Genomic DNA, 22881 nt, shown 5'->3' with positions numbered 1-22881 from the left:
CGCGGCGCGGCCCGGGAGCGAGCTGTATAAATAGGCAGCGCAGCCGCGCACACGAGAACCCTTCCTCGCAGAAACCCTAGAGATCACTCGCGCTCCCCGCCGCCGCCGCCGCCGCCCCAGCGACCCCAGCTCTCTCCCTCGCCGATCCAAGTAATTGCTCGCTGACCCTCTCGTGTTGCATCTCCTTGTTACGATCTTGCTACTCGATGTCAAATATGTATTTTCTGTGAATGGTATCGCTGTGCTATGTTAGTTTTGCTTTTGTTGAAATGGATGCTAGTTTTGGGGTGGTTTTGGTTGCGTTGTTCTGCTTGCTCTAGGTTTCGTGGTGTATCACGAGGTTTGTTCGTTTAGTTTCGTGGTCAGGTAGAAATGTGCTCGTTATCTTCCTAGATCTAATACTGCGTTATGGTTCGTTTAAGATTTTATCGGCATAGCAGATTAGTCCGAGGCTGGACTGCAAGCTGTACCTTGTAAACCACTAGATGTATAAACATGTAGCTTGGGCTAGATTAAATATGTCGTTCTCTTTAGGATGTTTTATCTCCACACTTGAGCCTATGCTGTATACCGTGGCACCATAAATTTGATACCTCAAGACATGATTACCTAGTCTGTTATCAGTTATTTTAAGTAACGTTTGCTGAGCATTGTCTTACTTTTTCAGGATGAAGTACATCGCTGCCTACCTGCTTGCCTACCTCGGTGGCAACTCCTGCCCCTCTGCAGAGGACCTGACCTCAACCCTGGAGTCAGGTAATTTTGTCTCTGCCATTTTATGTAGCAGTCAAATGTTGAGAACCTGATGAAACTTTCTCTCCTGCTATTTTATTGTAGTGCTAGTAGTTTGTTTTTCTACTTCATCAATCTGTTTTATGCTAATGTCTAGTAAACCTTCAGCTACTATGAACTATGTGTAGTAGTACTATACAGTTCTGTCCCTTCAGTTTACTGGAGTGTATGGCATCTTACTTACACCAATGAATGGTTTACAGTAGTTGACTTATTTACTTTATTGTTACATTGAAACGCAAAGATATCTAATGTAACCTTTTACATGCAATGGTGCCATCTAATTTCAAGTTGTTTCTATGCATTTCAGTTGGTTGTGAAATCGATGCTGAGAGGCTGGAACTCTTGCTGTCCCAAGTGAAGGGCAAGGACATCACTGAGCTCTTGGCTGCTGGTAGGGAGAGGTTCACTTCAGTTCCAAGCGGTGGTGGTGGTGCTGTTGTCGCAGCAGCTGCTCCCACCAGTGGCGGTGCTGCTCCTGCAGCTGAGTCCAAGAAGGAAGAGAAGGTCGTTGAGAAGGAAGAGAGTGATGATGTAAGACTACAGTTCTCACCGTTGCCCTTTTTACAAACTTACATATCTTATATAATCCATCTTCAACCTGTGGATTTGCCCTTGATATTATCCTATTTGTATATGTCTCTAGTTTGGGGATAATATTTCTAATATATGCTCATTTATTTGCAGGACATGGGTTTCAGCCTGTTTGACTAAGTGGTTGGCATCTCCTATCCTTCAGCATCGACATTTGTCCAAGAAACTAGAGTCTATGATGTTTAGTCTTTCTTTAGCTGAGTTGTGAAACACTGGGAAGACTGTTTTGATATGTAATTCAGCCCTTGGTTGCTGGTTGATTTACTGGTGAACCATACCATTTTGCTATCCAAATTTCGTGGTTTCTCGGCTATCTGCTGTCTCTGCTAAATTTAATTTGTACCTGTTGATTGCTTTGATGTGTTGCTTGTGCAGTTGGACCTTTTAATCCTTTTCTTGTTGTGCATCTAGTTGAGCTGTTTTCAAGGTGCACATTAACTGTTGGCATGTGCATTGCGTTCTGCTCAATATGTGAGCATTGTTGTGCTCCTAATTCTGCAGTTCACCTTGATTTAGCTATCTAAAAGCTCTGGTGTTATCCGGTGGATAGTCAATTGCACTGATTGGGGTTAACCAAGTTACCAATGTTTGGAATTATATTTATTTTTGTGTATTCCCCGAACCAAGTATCGTGATTTCTCAGCTATCTACTGTTTCTTCTAAAGTAGGTTTTAACATGTTTACTTCTGTAATCTGCTCTCTGATTGGTTTATTGTGTTGCTCGCGAAGTTGAAATTTTTTGAGGAAGTGCAGGAGAGCTGCGATGTAATTGATAGAGGAAAGAGTTACAAGGAACTCAAAAACCAGAAAAGCAAGAGTACAAAGAAAAGCTGCCGAGGCAGCAAGGCGGCTACTCTCGGGCCCTAAGGTGCCGACAGCCAGCCATCGCCCAACACGAGCTCTCGTCTATAATGTCGCGAAGAACTACCACCGGTGTACGCTCGCGAGCACGGAAGATACGGTTGTTACGCTCCCGCCAAATGGTCCAAATGACCATGAGCGCGATGGACTTGCGTCCGCTGGCACGGCCGCCGCGAGGGAGGCTAGCCACACTGGCAGGGGCTGGAGGGAGGAAAGGCCGAAACGTGAAGCCACTTCACTCCAGAGGCTGCGCGACCATGGGCATTCAATGAGGAGGTGCTTGGCCGTCTCCAGGTTCCGCCAGCACAAGGGGCATAAGTACGAGTTGGGCCAATGCCTGGCCATGAGCCGGTCCGCCGTGAGGACGCGGTTTTGCACGATCAGCCAGGCAAGCAGCCTGTGCTTTGCTGGCGCCCAGGCCTCCCAGATGGAGGTGACAAGTGGGGAGTCCGTGGAGCCTAGGAACTGAAGCCTGTAAGCCGAGGCCGCGGAGTAGGAACCAGACCCCGTCAGCAGCCAAGTGAAGGCGTCAGGTACACCAGGGGTGAGGTGGACACGCTCGGCCGCAAGCCACAGACGGACGAAGTCCGGCAGCAGTTCCGCGGAGACCCTGCCACGAAGATCCTGCACCCATCTACGGTCCAAGAGAGCTTCATGCACGGTGCGTTGCTTGCGGCGCGAAACTGCGAACAACTGAGGCATGAGGGCGAAGGGGGCTTGACCATCCATCCAGCTGTCAAACCAGAAACGAGCCGCTAGGCCGTCACCGAGAGTGACAGTCGTGGCTGTGGCGAAGAGCTCTCTCTCTGCCGATGAGCACGGCACAGGCAAGCCAACCCAAGGTGTGTCCGGAGCCACCCGTTCGCGCCAAAGCCACTTGAGGCGAAGGGCGGATCCAAAGCGGTCGAGGTCAAGAACTCCGAGGCCGCCAAGGTCGCGAGGCCGACAAATACGGCTCCAAGCCACCTTGCAGTGACCACCGTGGCAAGTGTCGTCGCCCCTCCACAGCCAAGCCCGGCGAAGGCGGTCAATCTCCTTGCGCACCCAAGCCGGAAGCGAATGGATAGAAATCCAGTAGGTGGAGAGCGCGGAGAGGACGGCGTTGAGGAGCACAAGTCGTCCAGCAGCCGAGAGCAACTTGGCTTTCCAACAGGCTAGGCGGCTAGCAATGCGGTCAAGCACCGTTGAAAGTCAACCTTGCGGAGCTTGCGGAGGCTGAGGGGTAACCCTAGAAACTTGCAGGGGAGGGCGGCAATCCTTGCCCCAAGCGGCGCGACGATGTCGGCAACGTCGAGGCCCTCACAGCGAAGGGGAATCACTGCAGTCTTGGCGAAGTTGACATGCAGGCCGGTGACCTCGCCAAAACGCGCAAGGATGTCACAGACCGCCTGGAGCTCCGCCTTAACCGGGTTGATGAAGAAGACAGCATCGTCCGCATAGAGGGAGGTCTTGAGGTCGTTGGCACGACCCCGCAGCCTAGACAGAACTCCCTCATCCGCCGCAAGAGAGAGGATGCGGTGCAGTGGCTCCATTGCTAGGATGAAGAGGAAGGGGGACAGAGGGTCGCCCTGTCGCAGACCGCGGCGGTGGCGGATGCGATCACCCACATTGCCATTGAGGATGACACGGGAGGAGGCGGTGGAGAGTAGCAGGGCGATCCAGTCGCACCAGCGCTGACTGAAGCCCCTAGCCCGCAGCATGTCCAGCAGGTAAGTCTAGGAGACACTGTCAAAAGCCTTGGCGATGTCGAGCTTGACCATCAGGGCCGGACACTTAGTCCGATGGAACCGACGCACAAGCCCTTGGACAAGCAGAAAGTTGTCCTGAATGGAGAGCCCGCGGATGAAAGCACTCTGCACCGGCGAGATGAGAGTGTCGATGCGCCGGGCAAGCCTCGTGGCTAGGACCTTCATGAACAGCTTGGCGAAGCTATGCAGGAGGCCACTGGCGGAGCTATGTGCATGTCAGGGGGGGCAGTGGCTCCCCCAACTTTTGACCATTCTCTGAAGATTTTTTTTTGGGGGTAGGCTTAAATGGGATTTTTTTAACCTTTTGCCCCCCCAAACTTAGAGATTTTACATTTCGCCCCCCCAGCACTTCTTGCCTAGCTCCGCCACTGCAGGAGGCTAATCGGTCGGAAGTCGCCAAGGGTAGCAGCACCATCGAAGTTGAAATTTCAATCCATTTCTTGTTGCACGAACGATGAGCTGTGTTCCTGTTGCTTATTAACTCTTGACATGTGCATCAATATGCCACTCCCTCCGGTTGGATTAAATTGACGCGAGCTGGCCATAGGAAACTGCTACGTACTCACGAACGCCGTGTCGATTAAACAAGACCAGACGGAGTATATGTGATCAGTTGTTGCGCTACTAATTCATGGCTCCACCTCTCCATGCTTCAGCTTTCTTAAGCTTAGTAATCTGTTGGCTGATTGTCATTTGCTCAGACTGGCGTTATTCTGAGCACTGGTGCATATCATAACTCTCTTTCAGATTGTAGGCGTAGGTAAAATGAAACGTCAATAGCATCACACTGAATTTTTTTTGTTCTCTTCAGATAATCTGTTGCATTTTTGTACTGCTGATGAATCCATTTTACCCATGGTGTCTTGGAATTATATGCTCCCCATGCAGATGCAGAAATCTTTAAGGAGCTCTAAGCACCTCTGGCTCTAAAATCTTTAGAAATGATACGATGTGATGCCTACTCAGTCTGTGCAGATCCTAAGAAATGTAAGAATGGTGTAAAGATTATTTGCATGTAGTAATTGCATAGTCACGGCCTCACGGGCCACGTCATCCAGTTGAGGAGCAACAACTCATCCTTCATATTTGGTATTTCTGTTCTACCCCTCGCACCTCCGAGACACCACCCCGAAGTCCAGTTGCACCAGTGCATCGCCGGCCTCCTGTCCTGCCACTCTATCCCCGGCTCCTCTGTTGCACCCATTACCTGGACCTGGCGCACCAAGCTCCTCACCGATGCTGGCTTTCCTGTCTTCCACTTTCATCTACTGCTGAAGGTGATAACATATCAAATTTGCAGTTTTTTTTTACGTAAATTTGCAGTTGTTGATGTAGAGATGTTTCTTTATAATTTCTTGACGCTCTGTGTGTGTGCACAAACCATTTACATTTTCACTTGTTCATAACTGAATTAGTAAAACAAATGAACTGCGCTGTGCTAGGAATCCAGGATAGCTGAAGGCCTGTACACGAATTTTGCATGAGGCGCCTGCTAGGATAACACTAGTGAAAACGAGTCACTAGCAATAAGAATGGTGTAAAGATTATTTGCATGTAATAATTGCATAGTTGTCCAGAAAATATAATCCCAAATTCCATTTTAAGTGTTACAGATGTATGGAAGGTACATAATTTGATTTGGTTTAGTTGTGAGTCGTGCCAGGGATGATTTTTTTACAACTTTACACTACAATAGAGTCAACTAAGTAGATCTATTGAGAATTGAGGTCCAGCTCAGTGGCAAGGCAAGGCGAGTGCGCAGCCAGCCCACCCGGGTTCGAATCCCATCTGTAGCGAGAAATTGCTAGAGGGCAAACTAAACGGGTTATCATCCGTAGCGAGAAATCGCTGGAGAGTCTTGTCCTATCTAACAACATATTGCCAAGGGAGGGATCATTCCCCGTTGGTCAACGTTTAACTAAGTTGATCTATTTAGCTAAATTTGACCAACAATAACCATTTTTGTACTTTTAGAAGGTACACAAATGTTATATAGAGCTTAATGCATTTGTATATAACATAGTTGATATGAAATGTTGCAATTATTCAATTTACAACACAAGAGGAAGAATCGGGCGGATTTTGATACTAGGGGAACTACTCTCGGAGAGCCAGCCAATTGTAAGGCATAAAGGCAAAGCAACTCGAGTATTCTAAATGCCAAAAGAGTTATTAGCTATATTCATGCAACGAAGTGTATTGTTATTCAAATGCAAAACGTCTTCTCCATGCAAAATTTGGCTTTATTGGCATTGAATCACCTGAGTAAAAATAAGCCCGGCAACAAAATTTTTGCACAATTTGAGTCACCACTCTAGGGCTTTTCTTACCGTATCAAAAATACCCATGCGGAACTACGGCGTAGTTGTTCAACTGCTGGTCATATCCTCCTTTGAGTGAAATTGGCTCCAGCCTTTTGAGTTTTTTTACTGCTAAATATTAATAACTCTTTCCATCAGTAACAGTTTTTTTCTTTACATCTTCCCAATCAAAGGTTCCAGACGAACATCTTCCCGTGCCAAGAGCAGCCCTGAGGTTGTTGCTATGTTAATGTCACTGTTCAAAAAATCGTCCGATTCAACGATTAATCGCCCGATTAATCCCTATTCAGTGGTCACCGATTAGCCGATAAATTCATTTATCGTCCGATTAACTCATTTATCGCCCGATTAATCGTCCGATTTGCCTATTAATCGCTAATCGTCAGCCGACCGAGTTGAACCCGATAAGCGATTTTCTCAACATTGGTTAATGTTAGGACCGACTGCTTCGATTTTTGTAGAAAATGTTATCTTAATACACAACACTTTTTTGGTTGTATATCTTAATACACGAGAACTGAGTTCTACCTCAGTAGCAAGGCAAGCGAGTGCGCAGTCAGCCCACCCGGGTTCGAATCCCCATCCGTGGTAATTTCTCAGGAGGGGCGAATAAACCGGGTTATCATCCATCCGCGTCCATTCGCGGGAAGAGTCTCATCCTACCTAACAACATATAGCCAAGGGAGGGATCATTCCCCCGTTGGTCAACGTTTTTTTTTGTATTGACCTCATGTTTTGTCAAGTAAATGTTCTGATCTTATCTGACTTAGGTTGCCTTCAGGTAGGTCAAATGACAACTGCTGCGGAACAGGACAAATTGATGTTCAGGTCAGCTGATTCTATTTTGATACCTCCGATCCTAAATATAAGTCATATAGTTTTTGGCACGGAAATTAAGAAACACACATTTAGAAAAAATTACACCATGTTTAGCTGTGATTAACCATACGCAATTAATGTGAGCTACTAGAGGACTTTGCATAAGCTAAGAAAACATAATCGAATCACTAAAAATATTGTCTGTATAAGTGGAGCAACGTCGTAAACCTTATATTATGGATTTTTTCTCAAAACACTATATGGCTTATATTTAGGACTGGAGGGAGTACTGTTTATATAAATTTTTTTGGTTGATGTACTTCTCAACTGCTCATTGTTGGAACGGTTTATCTAGAAAGAATAATGTATTGATTGAAATGTGCTATATGAAACTTGCACAAGATAACTACTCCATGCAGCTAGAACATGTATGTCTTTTTTTTGTGGCTAAATTGAGGATATATTAAGCGCTAGGGATTACAACGAGATCATGATGAATGGCCTGTCTAACACAGTCAGGATCCGAGCCACGTCACACCATAATGCAAGCTTTTCCCTTGCAAAGTTTGCTAGCCAGTGACTAACCCTATTCTAACGATCCGCTTTTACAAGAGAATATTTCTATGACGACTAAGCAAGAATTTAATAGCTGAAATCACAAAAGAAAAAGGAGATCTGTCTTGCTCCTTACCCGACACCGCTGCAATCAAACTTCAATTGGTTTGGTACTTAGTTGTAAGGCTAGCTTAATGCCTTCCTCAGACGCTCGGGCTTCAGACTCAAAGGGATCATCACACCCGATGAGCTGGCCTGGCCGTGTTCATCACGTAGCACTATACCAGCACCTGCAGTGCTATCTGAAACTTTAACTGAACCATCTATGTTTAGTTTAACCTAGCCTAGCCGAGGTTTAAGCCAACACTTATCAGGTGGTTTATTCAGTTCCACCACCTCCTCTGAAGCAACATTACATAAGTTTTTCTTCCCTTTCACAATATCATCTGTCGACAGTTGCGTCATATTCCTTAAAATATTCATATACCTGCAAAGGAAGCACTTAGAACCCTCAATTGGTGGCACGAGTTTTGCATGAGTGACTTCATTGAGGCCATACCAGGCGCGTCAAATGACCAACAGAAAAGCATCATTCTCTTATTCAGGGATCACTGCTAGAACAGATTGAAACCAAGAATCTGACTGAATTTGGATGTCAGACGGTAGCTTCCAGACTTCCCGCATTGCTCCCCAAACGTGAATACGCACGTGGACATCGGAACAGAGCATGTGGCGTGTCTTCTCTTTCACGATCACAGATTTTACAAAAGCCAGAAAGTTTCATACCTTGGCGCTTCTTATTATTATCTTCTGTAACATTCGCATTTTGCGCTATGTTCCAGGCGAAAACCTTCACATTGGGAGGACCTGAAGCCTTCCATATTCTGGACCAGAAGATATCACTACCCTCTGCATTAGAACATGCATGTCTTTGTAGTTAACTAGCATTTGGGACCATGCTTTGGCCATGTATTTTGTATGATATTTCTAAGATATTTACAAGGTTCTCTCTTTTGTCAATATGTTAATATTTGTTGTTTGTTAAGCAACTGCTATTGTTGTACCGAACCGCTCTGAATGTTTTTTTCCGTCACTTTCAGGATTGGAAGTACATATCTCTTATACTTTAACTTGAAAATGAACCTTTGGTAGTTTAGTCATATCAAGTCAAGTCGTGAATCCATAAGTTGAATATTGTGTTCCTATAAATTAAGCAGAACAACAATATTTAGTGTAAAAGGTGATATATGGATCAAGATGTTGGATTTTCACAGGCCCATTGTTGGTCAAAGGAATATATTATCCTACAGCTCATGGAACCAGCGCAACGGTAAACCGATCACATTGATGTCGGAAAACTGACACCAGTCTCAAAATCAACCTTGTAGCCTGGTTCCGGTAGAAGTGTGTGGTGTTGGCAACATTGACAGTGGCAAAAATTGGCTCCTTATGCTTGCCGATGGTGTATGTAATCTTCTCCATCTCTAAGACCTTATGCCTATTGGTCTTGTCAGGCAGTATGTTCTATTCCTACAGGTCTGATACGACAAAGAATAAAGGTTCAGTTACACAAAAATGAAGATATAGTCGGAGAAAGTTTCTGCTTGATGTGAAGAGAGAGCTGACTGTCGTTTCAACCATGGTAGATCACTATTAGTTCATTCACTGCGATCGTCTCAGTCAGGACACACTCAATGATAAGTGAGTGCCTTCTTGAGCCCAATACGTAGGATATCCCTGGCCTCAGCGAGTGCATCGGTGAGTGCTGAGTGGCTGAGATTCAGGGGCCATTACAGCGCCTTGCCATTTCTGATCACATTCACCAAAAAAGATGCAACCATATATCCTTTTCACTTGGTGTGATGCAGATGCAGCCATACACAAGATCACAAAACAGAATACTGGAGGAAGAAGATGACATCTTCTTATCTAGGTACAGGATATGCAAAGGATAGGAGTCCAGAGTCTAATGGACCAAAGGACTTGACATCCTATTTGATCATAGTCAAGGTTGGCAACTGCGACCTTGGCTTAAAAAACATGGATCACTAGTGCAGAGTAACTGTTTATGTAGAAAGTTTAATGATCTTAGAGGAATAAACATACGGGAACCACATGTTATTATTTACTCGCAATAGTTGGCATATGGTGCATTGCATATATGTGTGTGAGGCTACCTTTGTTTCTTTCTTTTGTGTGACAATGTATATAGTGCACAATTACTCATCCCCCCCCCCCCCCCCCCCCCCACACACACACACACCCACCTTGTTTTGTTAGCTTAGTCAAAGGAATTTCTTGGAATGTCGTGTGGATAGTATTTTTATGTTATTGGGATGTTGACTATGCTAATAGAAAAAACATATAATACACATATATACTGAGAAGAAAATATTTATTCACAAAAACAATAAGACAAAACGGTGCGGCAAAGAGCACGAGACCCTTCCAGTACCTAAGAAGTATGGCTGAATTGCCAAATGTTTGTGATGTTAGGCAGTCCTTGGCCTTATTTTTCTGATTGCCTACCGAGCGTGGTAGCTAGTTCGGCCTGTGAAGAGGAAAGGCCATACTTCGAATTGGGCCAGAAAACCCCAGTTTTTCTCTCTTCCATTTCTAAAACACGATTTTGAACACCAAATTTTTTTTTACCTCATATACAGTTCTCAGTTTGTATGCCCACCCTGACAGTTCCTTGTTGACTTGTACTTCTGGCTTCTGGGACCTCACGGTTGTAGATAGTACTCCGGAGTTCTTGGCTTCTGCGGCTTCTTCCATGCGTGGCGGTGCTCTCGGGTGAAGGTAAGCTGGGGGTTTGGCTTCTTCGTCTCCGGCGTTGGTAGCACTGTTGCTCCCTGTAGCTATGCTTCCTGCGTATGTTGTAATGGATCGTTTGAGTCTTTGTACTCTGTTTCTGTATGAATACATATGCAGTTCTCAAAAAAAGATAGTACTCCGGAGTTCTTGGCTTATATTTCAGCGATCTTGTGCCTTTGTGTTGTTTTACGAAATGCAAACCGGCAGCCACGGAGGGGACACCGTTGCATTGCATCATAAGGTCCATTTGGCTGGTACATGTGGTGGCTGAGGAGAAGGCGAGCAAGATCTGAAGAAGTGCCTCCACTAAACAAATGTAAGATGTCCATCTTGGCGATCACGGCCAATGCCGCAGCAAGTACAAAGAATAATCGGGTCTCGGATGTAAAATGGGAGAAGCCGAAACCTAGAGAAGTGAAACTGAATGTAGATGCCTCGTTCTCTCAATATTTACATGCAGGTGCGGTTGGGGTTGTTCTGCGAGATTACAAAGGAAACTTTATTGCAGCAAGCACGCATTATTTATCACATGTAGGCTCAATGTCGATGGCGGAGGCCTATGCTATGAAGGAAGGATTGAGGATGGCTAGCGAAAGGGGATGCAATGTTATTGTAGCAGAATCTGATTCTATGGAGACGATTGAATATTGTATAGGGGTTCACCAATGGAGCTCGGAGGCAGTGGCGGTATATGCAAATTGTGTTGATTTGGCTGTCTCAATTGGTGAGGTCTCATTTCGGCACTGTTTAAGAGAAGCAAATATGGTTGCTCATAGTTTAGCTCAGGAGTGTTTTAAAATTCAGTTAGATTGTAATTGGGTCGATGAACCCCCTAGCTTCATTCTCCAACCTCTCTTAAACGATGTAACGGTGATATAACTTGGTAGCAGCAAGTTTCAGACGCACTCTTTTTCTTACTAGGGTACCGAAGGGAACTGGAAGGTTTTTAATGAGGCGGCTTGCTAGTTTAATATATTATGTTTCAAAAAAAAAATCCCCTTCCTCCCATGTCGGGCGACACCGGAGGACCCCCAACCCTAGCGCCTCTCCCCCTACCCCTTCCCATCTCTCCCTCCAACGCCAACACCAGAGGAGGACACTGGACGTTCCCGCGCAGGTGACGGTGAAGGTGGCGGCGAGGCTACCATCGCCCGTCTCGTGGCGGGGACCAGGATCTGGGCGGCGACCCTGGCTTGGAGGCGGCGCCCTGCGGCGGGCGTCGTGGCAGGCGGCTCTACTGGTCGTCCTTGACCTCGCGGGAGGTGAGCGGCGGCATGGAGCTCCTTCCGCGTCAAGGTCTGAGGCAGCTGCTCTCCTCTCTCTCCCCCCTACTCTAGCTGAAGGTGGTGTTTGCTGCCGGATCTAGGGCAAGGGGTGCTGGTGGGATGTTCGGGGCAGGGGAAACCCTAGGCTGGTTGGTTCGGCTCAGCGACGTCAACGCCCTCGGGTGCCGGGTTCCTCCTTGGAGGAGCCGTTGTGACGCCCTCTTTCCACCCCCGACGCATCTCCCGGACGAAAGTCCAAAATCTCTTCGATTGGGTGGCGTCGACACGCTGTGTTGTGACCTCCTTGGAGGCGTCACCTGGGGAGATTCGGGGTTCGGGTGGGGAGTCGAAGGTGGGAGCTTTGGGCATGTTGGCCACTACCCCTGATCTGTTGTTGTGCCCGGTGGGCTTCCTGTTGTTCTAGGCTTTCAAGGCCGGCGGTGGTGTGGTGTGCTCTTCTTGTCATGGTGGTCGTGATCCAGGACGTCTTTGGTTATCGATCCCAACACCTCTCCAGCTCTCGGGTGAGCTTCTCCCATATCCGATGTGTCGACGACTCCGAGCCATGGCGAGAGGGTAGGGGCCCTCTTCGGCATGAGAGCAGGAAGGTGGTTTTGGCGTTCTTAGTCCCGGATTCTCCTCGTCCAAGACCTCCTCTCTGCTTCGTCGTGCCCTGTTGGTTGGTGTCCTTGGTGCCGATGAGCTGCAGTCTTCACTTTTGCAAGTCGTTCTAGTGTAGTGTTGTAACCTTCTCAGAGCGTGCTCTTGTATCTTTCGGCTGCTGTGGTGTGGTGTGGCGTGTTGTCATGTGCTGTTCGGAAGGTCTTGTGTAATGTAACCGATTGAGGACTTTGTTAATTTAAAGTCGGGTTTAACAACTGTATTACAGTAGGAGTACTTCTTCATTATGTTCTTGGATTCTCGGAAATATAATCCACCTCCACCAGTCCACCACCGCGATGCATACTCCCCATGATCTTGCACGGCAGCCTCATGATCACCTAACCACCGCAGTGCACGCAAGGCACTTTCTGAGGACGAAATCGTCGCTCCGGCCGGCCAACCGGCCTCATGGCTCCAGCCAACGAACAACCGTAAGCTAAGCTGGCTAGTCCCAGTCAATATGCATCGTCCATGTCGTGCTCATAAACTCGACTTATGTATGTGTACACGTCTGTGGGCCGTGCTGCACGACGTACCCCATGTTCAGAGGTTCGGCGATCGACCTTTTTCGTTTGCACGGCCGCGGCTTTTCGTGTGTGGCCGAACGAACGGGTTTGGTGATCGGTCCAGTCCGTGATAATGAAAGCTGTGAAATTTATGAGCACGTACGTACGTAAATAGAGGGAGTATGTTTGACAAACAGGAAGGGTCTACCGTCTACGGTGGATGGGTCATTAGCAGCTCCATCGGATTGTAATTAACTTAAGCAATGGCGTGCCTACGGATAGATGGGAAAAAGTTGGACTGTTCTAGCTAGTGGTATTATTATCTTGTTGGTGTAGCCGTGATGTGTCTGTGTTAGACATTGGCGACTTGACGGGGCTGACCGCTGGTCTGCTGGTAGTTTAACTACTATCCCTACAGTAAACAATGCTCCCTAGCTGGAGGAAATTTTGGGTGTGGCTACTGGCTAGCTAGGTAGAGGGAGGAGCTACTAGTGTGGTCGTGGAGGAATGAGAGGATACAGCTGCCCACCTGGCGGTGCGAGAAAATTAAGCACGCACGGGGCCAAAGGAACGTTGAGCATCTCCAGCCGCGTCCTCTAAAGCGTCCCCCAAAGCGCGCCGGATTAAGCGTTTGTGGGACGTATTTCGTTGGTGCCGCGTTTGGGGGACGTCGCTCCCCAGTCGCGTCCCCTAAACGCCGCCCCCAAAATTTAAATAGATAGAATAAAACTCTTTACTAATATTTAAATCGGTTCAACATAAACAAAATACATATAAAACTTCGAAAAACATAATTAAATTACATATAAATTATTTTAAACTACTACTTCTTCTTCTTCGATGATGGCCCTGCCTCGTCGTCGTCATCACGGTGGCGCTTCCTGCTCGTCACCTCTTCCGAAGAGGCGGTGTCGGCCGACGCGTCGGAGTCCTCCTCGTTGTCGCCGGTGCTCGCCGGCTGCGCCTTGGCCTTGGCGGTATTGGCCTTCGCGTCCGCCTCCGCCTTCGCACGGGCCACCGCCGCCTCCTCTGACCCTTGTTCCTCCGCGTCCTCCTACACGCCCAGCCATTCCTCCGCGCTGTCAAGTGGCGGGAGGGAATCGTCGCCGCTGCTGGGCGTCGGAGCTTTCTCCCACCAATGGCGCCATCCAGCAGGCTTTCCCTCGTTGGAGGTGTCGGACGGGAGCTCGGAGATGTAGCTCATCGTCGTTGGAGGTGTCGGATGCGGCCGGTGAAGATCCAAAAGCGCCGACGTACGGGTCTTATATTGAGCGCGGGACGGCGGCGCAGAAGTCGAAAAGTGCAGCGGTTGCTCTTCCGAGGAGTCCCGACTCCATTCCGGCGGTTGCCGCGTCGTCGACGCGGTTGCCAATGCAACGGTTCCGATTCCCGGGAACTGCACCGTCGCTACGTAGGCGGCGGCTAAGCTTCCGTGCCGCTGACGCGTCGGGCCCGCGCCTCCTCGCCTCTCATTTCGTTGTGTCCGGCGTGCCCGGTGCGTCCCCTGTGGGACGGGGACGGGCTCGGGGCGCCGGACACCGAATGGGGGCGCGCCGGACAAAAATGGGCTTTGGGGGACGCGGCTGGAACGCATTTTCTGTCCGGCGCGCCCCAAATCCCTTTGGGGGACGCTTTAGGGGACGCGGCTGGAGATGCTCTTACATAGCCGAGTCGAGCGCGGTACAGCAATGGTCCGATCGAAGCTATTGTGACCTAGACACGACGTCAGATAGTATCTGTACTCGGCGGTCGATTCATGGTCCCTCGCCAAATATCGAAATGTTCGTCGGCTTCCGCATGTGCCGGTGAAGATCGTGGGAGGGAAGCAGTGGATCGGTGCGAGCAGAAGGCGGAAGCGGCCAAAAGGAGCTGCAGATCGATCGCGCATCTCCAGCGGCGCGACGCATTTCGGAAGCCCAAAAGTGGTCACGAGGGTCCGTTTGCGTTGCTCCACGGACATATTTTGTCCGCTCGTCCGTTTGCGTCTGGGTGTGCTCCCACCGGGGCGACCCATTTTTTGAATTGCAACATAGTAAAAACATTGAAAGTAGTACATAAAAATGCATAAAAACTATACAAAGTAGATCTATAGGCCTAGACTACTTGCTTCCTGACGGGCCGGCACCGTCGTTGCGTCGCTCCGTCGCCTGCTTCTCCGCCGCCTCCCGTGCGGCCGCTATGGCTCGGTGCGCCGCTGTGTCCTCTTGCAGGCACTGCTCCAGCCTCGCGTTGGCGGCCTCGTCCTTGAGCGTCTCGAAAGACTCGACGAGGGCCCGCTGCTCCGCCGCCTTCTCCTCCGGCGTCGGCGCATCAGGGTCATCGGAGGACCAAGATATCTCCGAGTCAAAATCCTCGGCTGCAGCGGCGGCCGCCAGCCTGCGCTGTTCCAGCTCGGCGTCCAACGCCGCGTGGCCCGCCAGCTCCTCCTCTGCTTCCTGCGCCGCGAGTGCCAGTGTCGCGACGTCCCTGACCGGGTGGAGGAGGTCGGTGCTGTCTTTGGAGTCGAACTCGTCGTCGGAGCTCGAGGCCGGGGGAGGTGGAGTGGGAGGTGAAGGTGGAGGCGCGGCAGCCTGGCCGCGTCCGGCGCTGCTCATGGCGGATCTGCTAGGGCTGAGTGATGTCTACGCACACTTCTATTCCTGTAGACAGTGTTGGGCCTCCAAGAGCAGAGGTTTGTAGAACAGCAGCAAGTTTCCCTTAAGTGAATCACCCAAGGTTTATCGAACTCAGGGAGGTAGAGGTCAAAGATATCCCTCTCAAGCAACCCTGCAATTACGAGACAAGAAGTCTCTTGTGTCTCCAACACACCTAATACACTTGTCAGATGTATAGGTGCACTAGTTCGGCGAAGAGATAGTAAGATGCAAGTGATATGGATGAATATGAGTGGTAATAACAATCTGAAATAAATATGGCAGCAAGTAAACATGCAGTAGAACAGTAAATAAACGGTGATTTGATATTTGGAAACAAGGCCTAGGAATTATACTTTCACTAGTGGACACTTGATACGTCTCCGACGTATCGATAATTTCTTATGTTCCATGCCACATTATTGATGATATCTACATGTTTTATGCATACTTTATGTCATATTTATGCATTTTCCGGCACTAACCTATTAACGAGATGCCGAAGAGCCGATTCTTTGTTTTCTGCTGTTTTTGGTTTCAGAAATCCTAGTAAGGAAATATTCTCGGAATTGGACGAAAACAAGGCCCCGCGGCATATTTTGCCACGAAGCTTCCAGAAGACCGAGGGAGAGACGAAGTGGGGCCACGGGGCGCCGCCACACTAGGGCGGCGCGGCCCAGGGGGGGCCGCGCGGCCCTAGCGTGGGGGGGCCGCGCGGCCCTAGCGTGTGGGGCCCCCGTGACGCCTCCTGACCTGCCCTTCCGCCTACATATATTCTTCGTCGCGAAACCCCCAGTACCGAGAGCCACGATACGGAAAACCTTCCAGAGACGCCGCCGCCGCCAATCCCATCTCGGGGGATTCAGGAGATCGCCTCCGGCACCCTGCCGGAGAGGGGAATCATCTCCCAGAGGACTCTTCACCGCCATGGTCGCCTCCGGAGTGATGAGTGAGTAGTTCACCCCTGGACTATGGGTCCATAGCAGTAGCTAGATGGTCGTCTTCTCCTAATTGTGCTATCATTGTCGGGTCTTGTGAGCTGCCTAACATGATCAAGATCATCTATCTGTAATGCTATATGTTGTGTTTGTTGGGATCCGATGGATAGAGAATACTATGTTATGCTGATTATCAATCTATTACCTATGTGTTGTTTATGATCTTGCATGCTCTCCGTTATTAGTAGAGGCCCTGGCCAAGTTTTTACTCTTAACTCCAAGAGGGAGTATTTATGTTCGATAGTGGGTTCATGCCTCCATTAAATGCAGGACGTGTGAAAGTTCTAAGGTTGTGGATGTGATGTTGCCACTAGGGATAAAACATTGATGCTATGTCTGAGGATGTAGTTATTGATTACATTACGCACCATACTTAATGCAATTGTCTGTTGTTTTCAACTTAATACTGGAAGGGGTTCGGATGATAACCTGAAGGTGGACTTTTTAGGCATAGATGCATGCTGGATAGCGGTCTATGTACTTTGTCGTAATGCCCAATTAAATCTCACATACATGATATGATGAGTATTGTGAGATTTAATTGGGCATTATGACAAAGTACATAGACCGCTATCCAGCATGCATCTATGCCTAAAAAGTCCACCTTTAGGTTATCATCCGAACCCCTTCCAGTATTAAGTTGAAAACAACAGACAATTGCATTAAGTATGGTGCGTAATGTAATCAATAACTACATCCTCGGACATAGCATCAATGTTTTATCCCTAGTGGCAACAGCACATCCACAACCTTAGAACTTTCTCACATCGTCCTGCATTTAATGGAGGCATGAACCCACTATCGAGCATAAATACTCCCTTTTGGAGTTAAGAGTAAAAACTTGGCCAGGGCCTCTACTAATAACGGAGAGCATGCAAGATCATAAACAACACATAGGTAATAGATTGATAATCAACATAACATAGTGACAAGGTATTAACTTGTCAATGCCTACGGGTTGTAGACTAGGGTTTAGTTGGAAGTAGAGGGCAAGTAGATCTCGAAGGTTTCAGCCGAAAAGTACTCGACGATTATGAAATTAGGGTTTGAGAAACAATGATTCGATGATCTCTTCGTCCCTCGACTCCCCCTTATATAGGAGGCGGAGCCGAGGGATTCGTGTTGTACAAGTTACAGAGTCCGGGAAGGTTTCTAACTCATCCCGCAAGATTACAAATAACACTTCCTATTACAACTCTAGCTTTCCATAATAATATCTTGAGCTTCCGAATCTTCTTATTCTTCGGGTAGTGGGCCTTCAGTAAACCCCGGATACTATCTTCGGCAGGCCCATTTGGGATGCCTATGTCAGTAGCCCCCGAGATTTTGCATGAATCGTAGAGTCAGGGAAAATCTCCACTGTTTATTTTTATTCGACAGCTTTAACTTTTCTATATTTCTTCACATAAACTTTTATATTGTGCAGGGATAATGGTAGTTGGGGCTAGTTCATCTGACGGATCAGGTACTAGTTAACTGCTCTAGTGGCAATCCGCAAAAACCTACTTCAAGATCACGTCCCTGGACATGATCTCGGGATACTGGTGTAAACTTCAACAGGTGCCGCTTAAGGTCTTACCATTCTGTCGAGTCCCAGTAAAATTTATCGGGTACCTAACGCGTCCGTTAGGATTTTTCTTCGTATCTGTTGATACGGATAAAAGTAGCAAACCGACGTCAGAGACGGCGCCACGCCACACAGAACGGATCTGGGGTCTTACCTTCGCAAATTTGCGGCATTCAGAAATTGATCGCAACTTTGGCGTTCTGAGAATATATTGTCGAGTGCTTATTCGGCTGTTGGAATGGCACATTTTATCGAGTCAAAGATGACTTATATTGCTCTCCCGATGGGAGTATATGCAGAGTTATTTATAATTCGAAATATACTCTTTTGCTCTTCTATCTTTCTTCTTTTCATTCTTTCTTTCTCTTTTTTATAATTTCATCGGGCATGCGAACAGCGTTCCCGATGGGAGTAGCCCCCGAGGCTACAGCCAAGGACTTGTGCTTGGTTGTAGGCTCCACGCCTTATGCCGCTATATTTTTTCCCTCTCCCGAAGTTTTACAATTGCTCGGGTGCGCGAACAGCGCTCCCGATGGAAGTAACCCCCGAGGCTATGAACAAATATTTGTATTTGATCATAGGCTCACACCATTTCTATTTTGTCTTTCTTTTTCTTTTTTCCAAAGTAGCCCCCGAGCATTTGATCAAAAACTTATATTTGATCAAAGGCTCAGCATTATTTTTCCATGTCGCCTTTTATGAAGATGTTGAGGCGAATCTTTCCTTCTGCCAAGGTGACGTTATTGCTGACGATAGCCACGATTGCCAATCAAAAATCGCGAGAAGTCTTCTCCCGCTGCCTTGCGGGCCCAATTTATCCACTATCTTGACACGTCGTGCAAGTGGGGGACACACGTCCTCCGCTTTTTCTGGCGCACGTACCGTAACTTCTCCAATGTTAAAATACTTGTTTACCCTTGTTTCCATGTGGCCATCATCTACCGTGCACTCTTTCCATCCAACGGTCCGCCGCTTCGCCGCACCTCTATATAAGATCTCCTTTCTTCTTCCTCGAGCACTTCCGCTCGCGCCGTTCTTGTGCTCTCCTCTGCAAAACCTCCTGCGCTCCACAATTCCCTAAGCTCATCTTCTCGAAGCTGCATTCCTGCGCCATTGTTGATGCCACCGCGTCGTTTGACCAGGCACAGCACGCCGGAATCATCAATGGCCGCCGTAGATCTGGGAACCGCGGAGTGGGAAAGGTCCAAGATTTCCACCCAGGACATCAATCTGCTGAAGAAGCTGGGGATCAGCAAGAAGCCCAAAGCGCTGAGCTTCCCTAGTGAGGAAAGCTACCCAACCCCTCCAATGGGGTATCGGGTAAGTTTTGTCGACTACCTCATCCGCGGTCTTTCCGCCCCCATTCATCCTTTTCTCCGCGGACTGCTCTTTATTTACGGTCTGCAACTTCACCACCTCACGCCCAATTCCATCCTCCATATCTCCATTTTCATCACCCTATGCGAGGCCTTCCTTGGCGTCCAGCCTAACTGGGCGCTATGGAAGCGCATTTTCTTTTGTCGCCGTAATGGCTCTCCCAACGTCGCCTATAATATAGGCGGCGTTGTTATTTCCGTTCGCCCCACCGTTGATTACTTCGACGTCAAACTTCCTGACTCAGTCCAGGGGTGGCGCAAGAAGTGGTTGTACATTCAGGAAGAAAACCATGGATGTGCTGAAGACAACATCCCTCCCTTCGATGGTGCCGAGAAAATCCTTCGCCGCCGCTCCTGGGACGCAGAGGCTACCGAAGAAGAAAAAATAGCGACAGAAGCCCTGATGACTCGCATCCATGAGTTGCAAAATACTAGCGGCAAAGAGTTATCAGGTATCCAAATCACGGCATATTTTCTTAGGACTAGAGTGCAGCCGCTTCAGGCTCGCAAATACCCTCTCTGGAAATATGCTGGCAACAAGGACGCAGATCGGTTGTCAGCAGATTTAGAGGTCAAGGACTTAGAAAAGCTTGTCCGAAAAATCTCGTCTCTCAGCAAAAAAGATCATGTCCCTTCTTCTTGCCGTGTAAAACCATTCAGCGCCGCCAATCCACTTCCCAAGGTAACCTTTGTCGATTGATTTGTTATTGCTTTGCTATCTTTTTTGTAACTCCTTTTCTGATATCTTCCCCTGTTTTTTTGTACAGAACCATCCAAATCTTGTCTCGCTTCCTCCTCTTCCTGAAGGTGGAGAAGTCGAGGAAAGGGCCGTTGTCACTGATGACAACCAAGATGCCCCCTCCTTTGTGAATGAACCCGTGGATTCTCTAAAATCTGCGGGATCTTCTGAAAAGGAGGCTGCCTCCGAAGGCACTGCGTCGGCACAATCTCCTCCTCCTGCTGTTTCTCCAAGGAACAAGAGGAAGAGGAATGATGCCGAAGATTCCGGCACCTCCAAAGCCGAAGAAGTTGGTCCTTCACGTCAGAAGGCAACTTATGATCCATATCTTGAATCCCTCATCAGCTCGTAAGTCACCTTTATTTCCCCTTATTTTTGTACTCGAAAACTTTTGTCTATCTTGTTTTTTATGCTGTCGACTTTTAATCATAGTGATGATGAGGAAGAAGTACCAACTCTTGATGTGGCTGCTCGAACGAGCACGTCACATACTTTAATTGTTTCGAAGACGCCAGTTGAAGGAGAGGAATCCTCGCCTCCTCAACAAAATGTCGGCGCTCGCACTCCTCCGTCGAGCCCTCTTGTCCCTTCACCAAAAAGGACAAGGGTGGAAACAATCCCGGAGCCTACCCTCCAATTGGGTAGCTCCTCTAATTCTCTCTTGGATGATGTAAGTTCTTGATTTTCTTGTCATTATCTATATTTCCTCTGTTTGCTTTTTCATGCCTTCATATTTTTCCCATACCGACGTTTTCTTTCTTTATCCTTCTTTGACAGCCTATGATCAAAGAGCTTGTTCGTATCGGTGCCCAATTCATTGGGTACCGTGAATATGCCAGCAAGACTGAAGGTAGTAACTTTGTAATGACCCTTGTTTATAACTTCTTGCTCCTATTTTGTCGCAATTTTGACGATTCTTTACTATTTTGGCAGAGAAACTTGCAGAAGCCAACAAGCTTGTCGACACTCTTGCTCAGAAACTGGAGCAAAGTGAAACGGCTTGCAAGAAAGCTGAACTTGATGCTGGCCAAGCTAAAGCAGAGGCTGAGAAGGCCAAGGCAAAAGCTGCTGGTGTCGAAGATCTGCAAAAAAGACTTGATGACGCCGAAACTGCTTTGAACGAGCACAAGGCCGCCCAAGCTACTCGTGAACAGGCGATCATCAAGCGCTTGAACACGCAGAATCGACGCTTCCTTGGTAACTTTGTTGATCCCTTCTATCTTTCTTAGGCTTGCTTTTCCTTGCTTGTTGTCGACCAACATATATTTTCTGCGGCAGGTAAAACAAACCAAGAATTTGAGCTTGAAGATCCCGACAATGATCCCCTCCTTGACGCACTCTCTTTCCTGGAGTTTCATGGAACCGAGGTTCGCGAGGGCATGGAGCATGCTGATGCAGGATTATCAAGGCTGTTCCCCTACTTCTTCCCGAAGAAAGAGGAGCCCAAGACTTTCCTTGCCGTTGCCAAGGACTTCAATCCACCGGAGGATCTTGGACTAAAGATGCGCCAGGAGAATATGAAGATTGCTGTCGAGAGCACTGTTGCCTTGGTTGCTGACAGCCAACAAACTGTTGACTGGATGAAAGTTGGCGACACCGAGCAGATAGAGCAAACAAAATGGCGGTCATTGATCAAGGCAGCAAAGCCTAACACGAAGAAAATCCTGGCCTATCTCGGGATCAAGCCATCTGCAACTCCTAGCTCATCAAGGCCGGAGGTCTAGTTGAATGCCTCTTCTTTTGCTTTCTCTGTTTCTTTTGTTATTGTCGCCATATTAGCTTTGGCGACAATTATCTTGGTAGTCCTTTTGGAGAACCTTCTTCTGTAATATCCATGTAAATTTCCTGAAGATCAATGAAATTCTATCTTGCACTATCATTGATCCTGAGACTTTCTTTTCCTGTTAATATTTGATAACTACTCCGCCGACCCTTGTTCTGCCGATACTTCGCCTGCTTCTTCCTTCTCGAAGAAAACGCTAGTCGATAATAACCTCATCGAAGGTTCTGCAAGCAGACATTTGTCGCAAGATTTGCAAGAACTTTGACAACAACTTCAATCCATGAAAAAGCAAACTCTGGCAATGATGGAACAATCTTGAAAAGCATCTGAAAGAGAGAAAATTGCTCTCCAACAAGCCAAAGAGGCCATAGCTGCCAAGGATGCTGCTGTGTCGGAAGCTGAAAAGGCCACTGCTCGAGAAAATAGCATGCTCGAGCTAATGTCTGAAGCTAGCACGGATATGCTAGGTATGTTTTTCCAACCTCATACTGCTTCTTTCTTGTTTTACTGTGCCTCCCCTTAAATTTCTTGCCTTGTCGCTTCATAGGCTCTGTTCTTGACGCTGCCGCTGAAGATGAAAGAGTAAATGTCAGAACAAATCTCCTCATCAATCTTTCTCTTAACCATGGCTGTCTGTTTTGGGCCAACCCTGAACGGACCCAGCAAATTGTTAGGTTCCAAGATCGTGCTTTCCAGGTGCGCGAATTTCTCAATTTTTGCACGAGAACCTTGACCCTGGTTTACAAGACTTTATTTCCTCGAGATGAAGCTCCAAAAACTCTTCCTGGACTACTGGAGAAATTTAGAGATGCCCCTCGCATTCATAATTTTGTGCGAGCTCAAT

The 22881-nt window shown here is 47.8% G+C and overlaps 1 protein-coding gene across 1 annotated transcript; it reads left to right on the top strand.

The window, feature by feature from the left end:
- Window positions 1–22: 22 nt before the first annotated feature.
- Window positions 23–1699, top strand: LOC127334707 (large ribosomal subunit protein P2A). Its single transcript, XM_051361237.2, has 4 exons — window positions 23–150; window positions 668–756; window positions 1103–1326; window positions 1480–1699. Exons 2-4 carry the CDS (start codon window positions 669–671, stop codon window positions 1504–1506), a joined length of 339 nt encoding a protein of 112 aa, XP_051217197.2. The 5' UTR covers window positions 23–150; window position 668; the 3' UTR covers window positions 1507–1699.
- The last annotated feature ends 21182 nt before the right edge of the window (window positions 1700–22881 follow it).

This window comes from Lolium perenne, chromosome 2 (assembly GCF_019359855.2).
Source record: "Lolium perenne isolate Kyuss_39 chromosome 2, Kyuss_2.0, whole genome shotgun sequence".
NCBI classification, from domain to species: domain Eukaryota; kingdom Viridiplantae; phylum Streptophyta; class Magnoliopsida; order Poales; family Poaceae; genus Lolium; species Lolium perenne.
The sequence above is the reverse complement of the archived record's forward strand: the minus strand, read 5'-3'. Positions and strand labels throughout refer to the sequence as shown.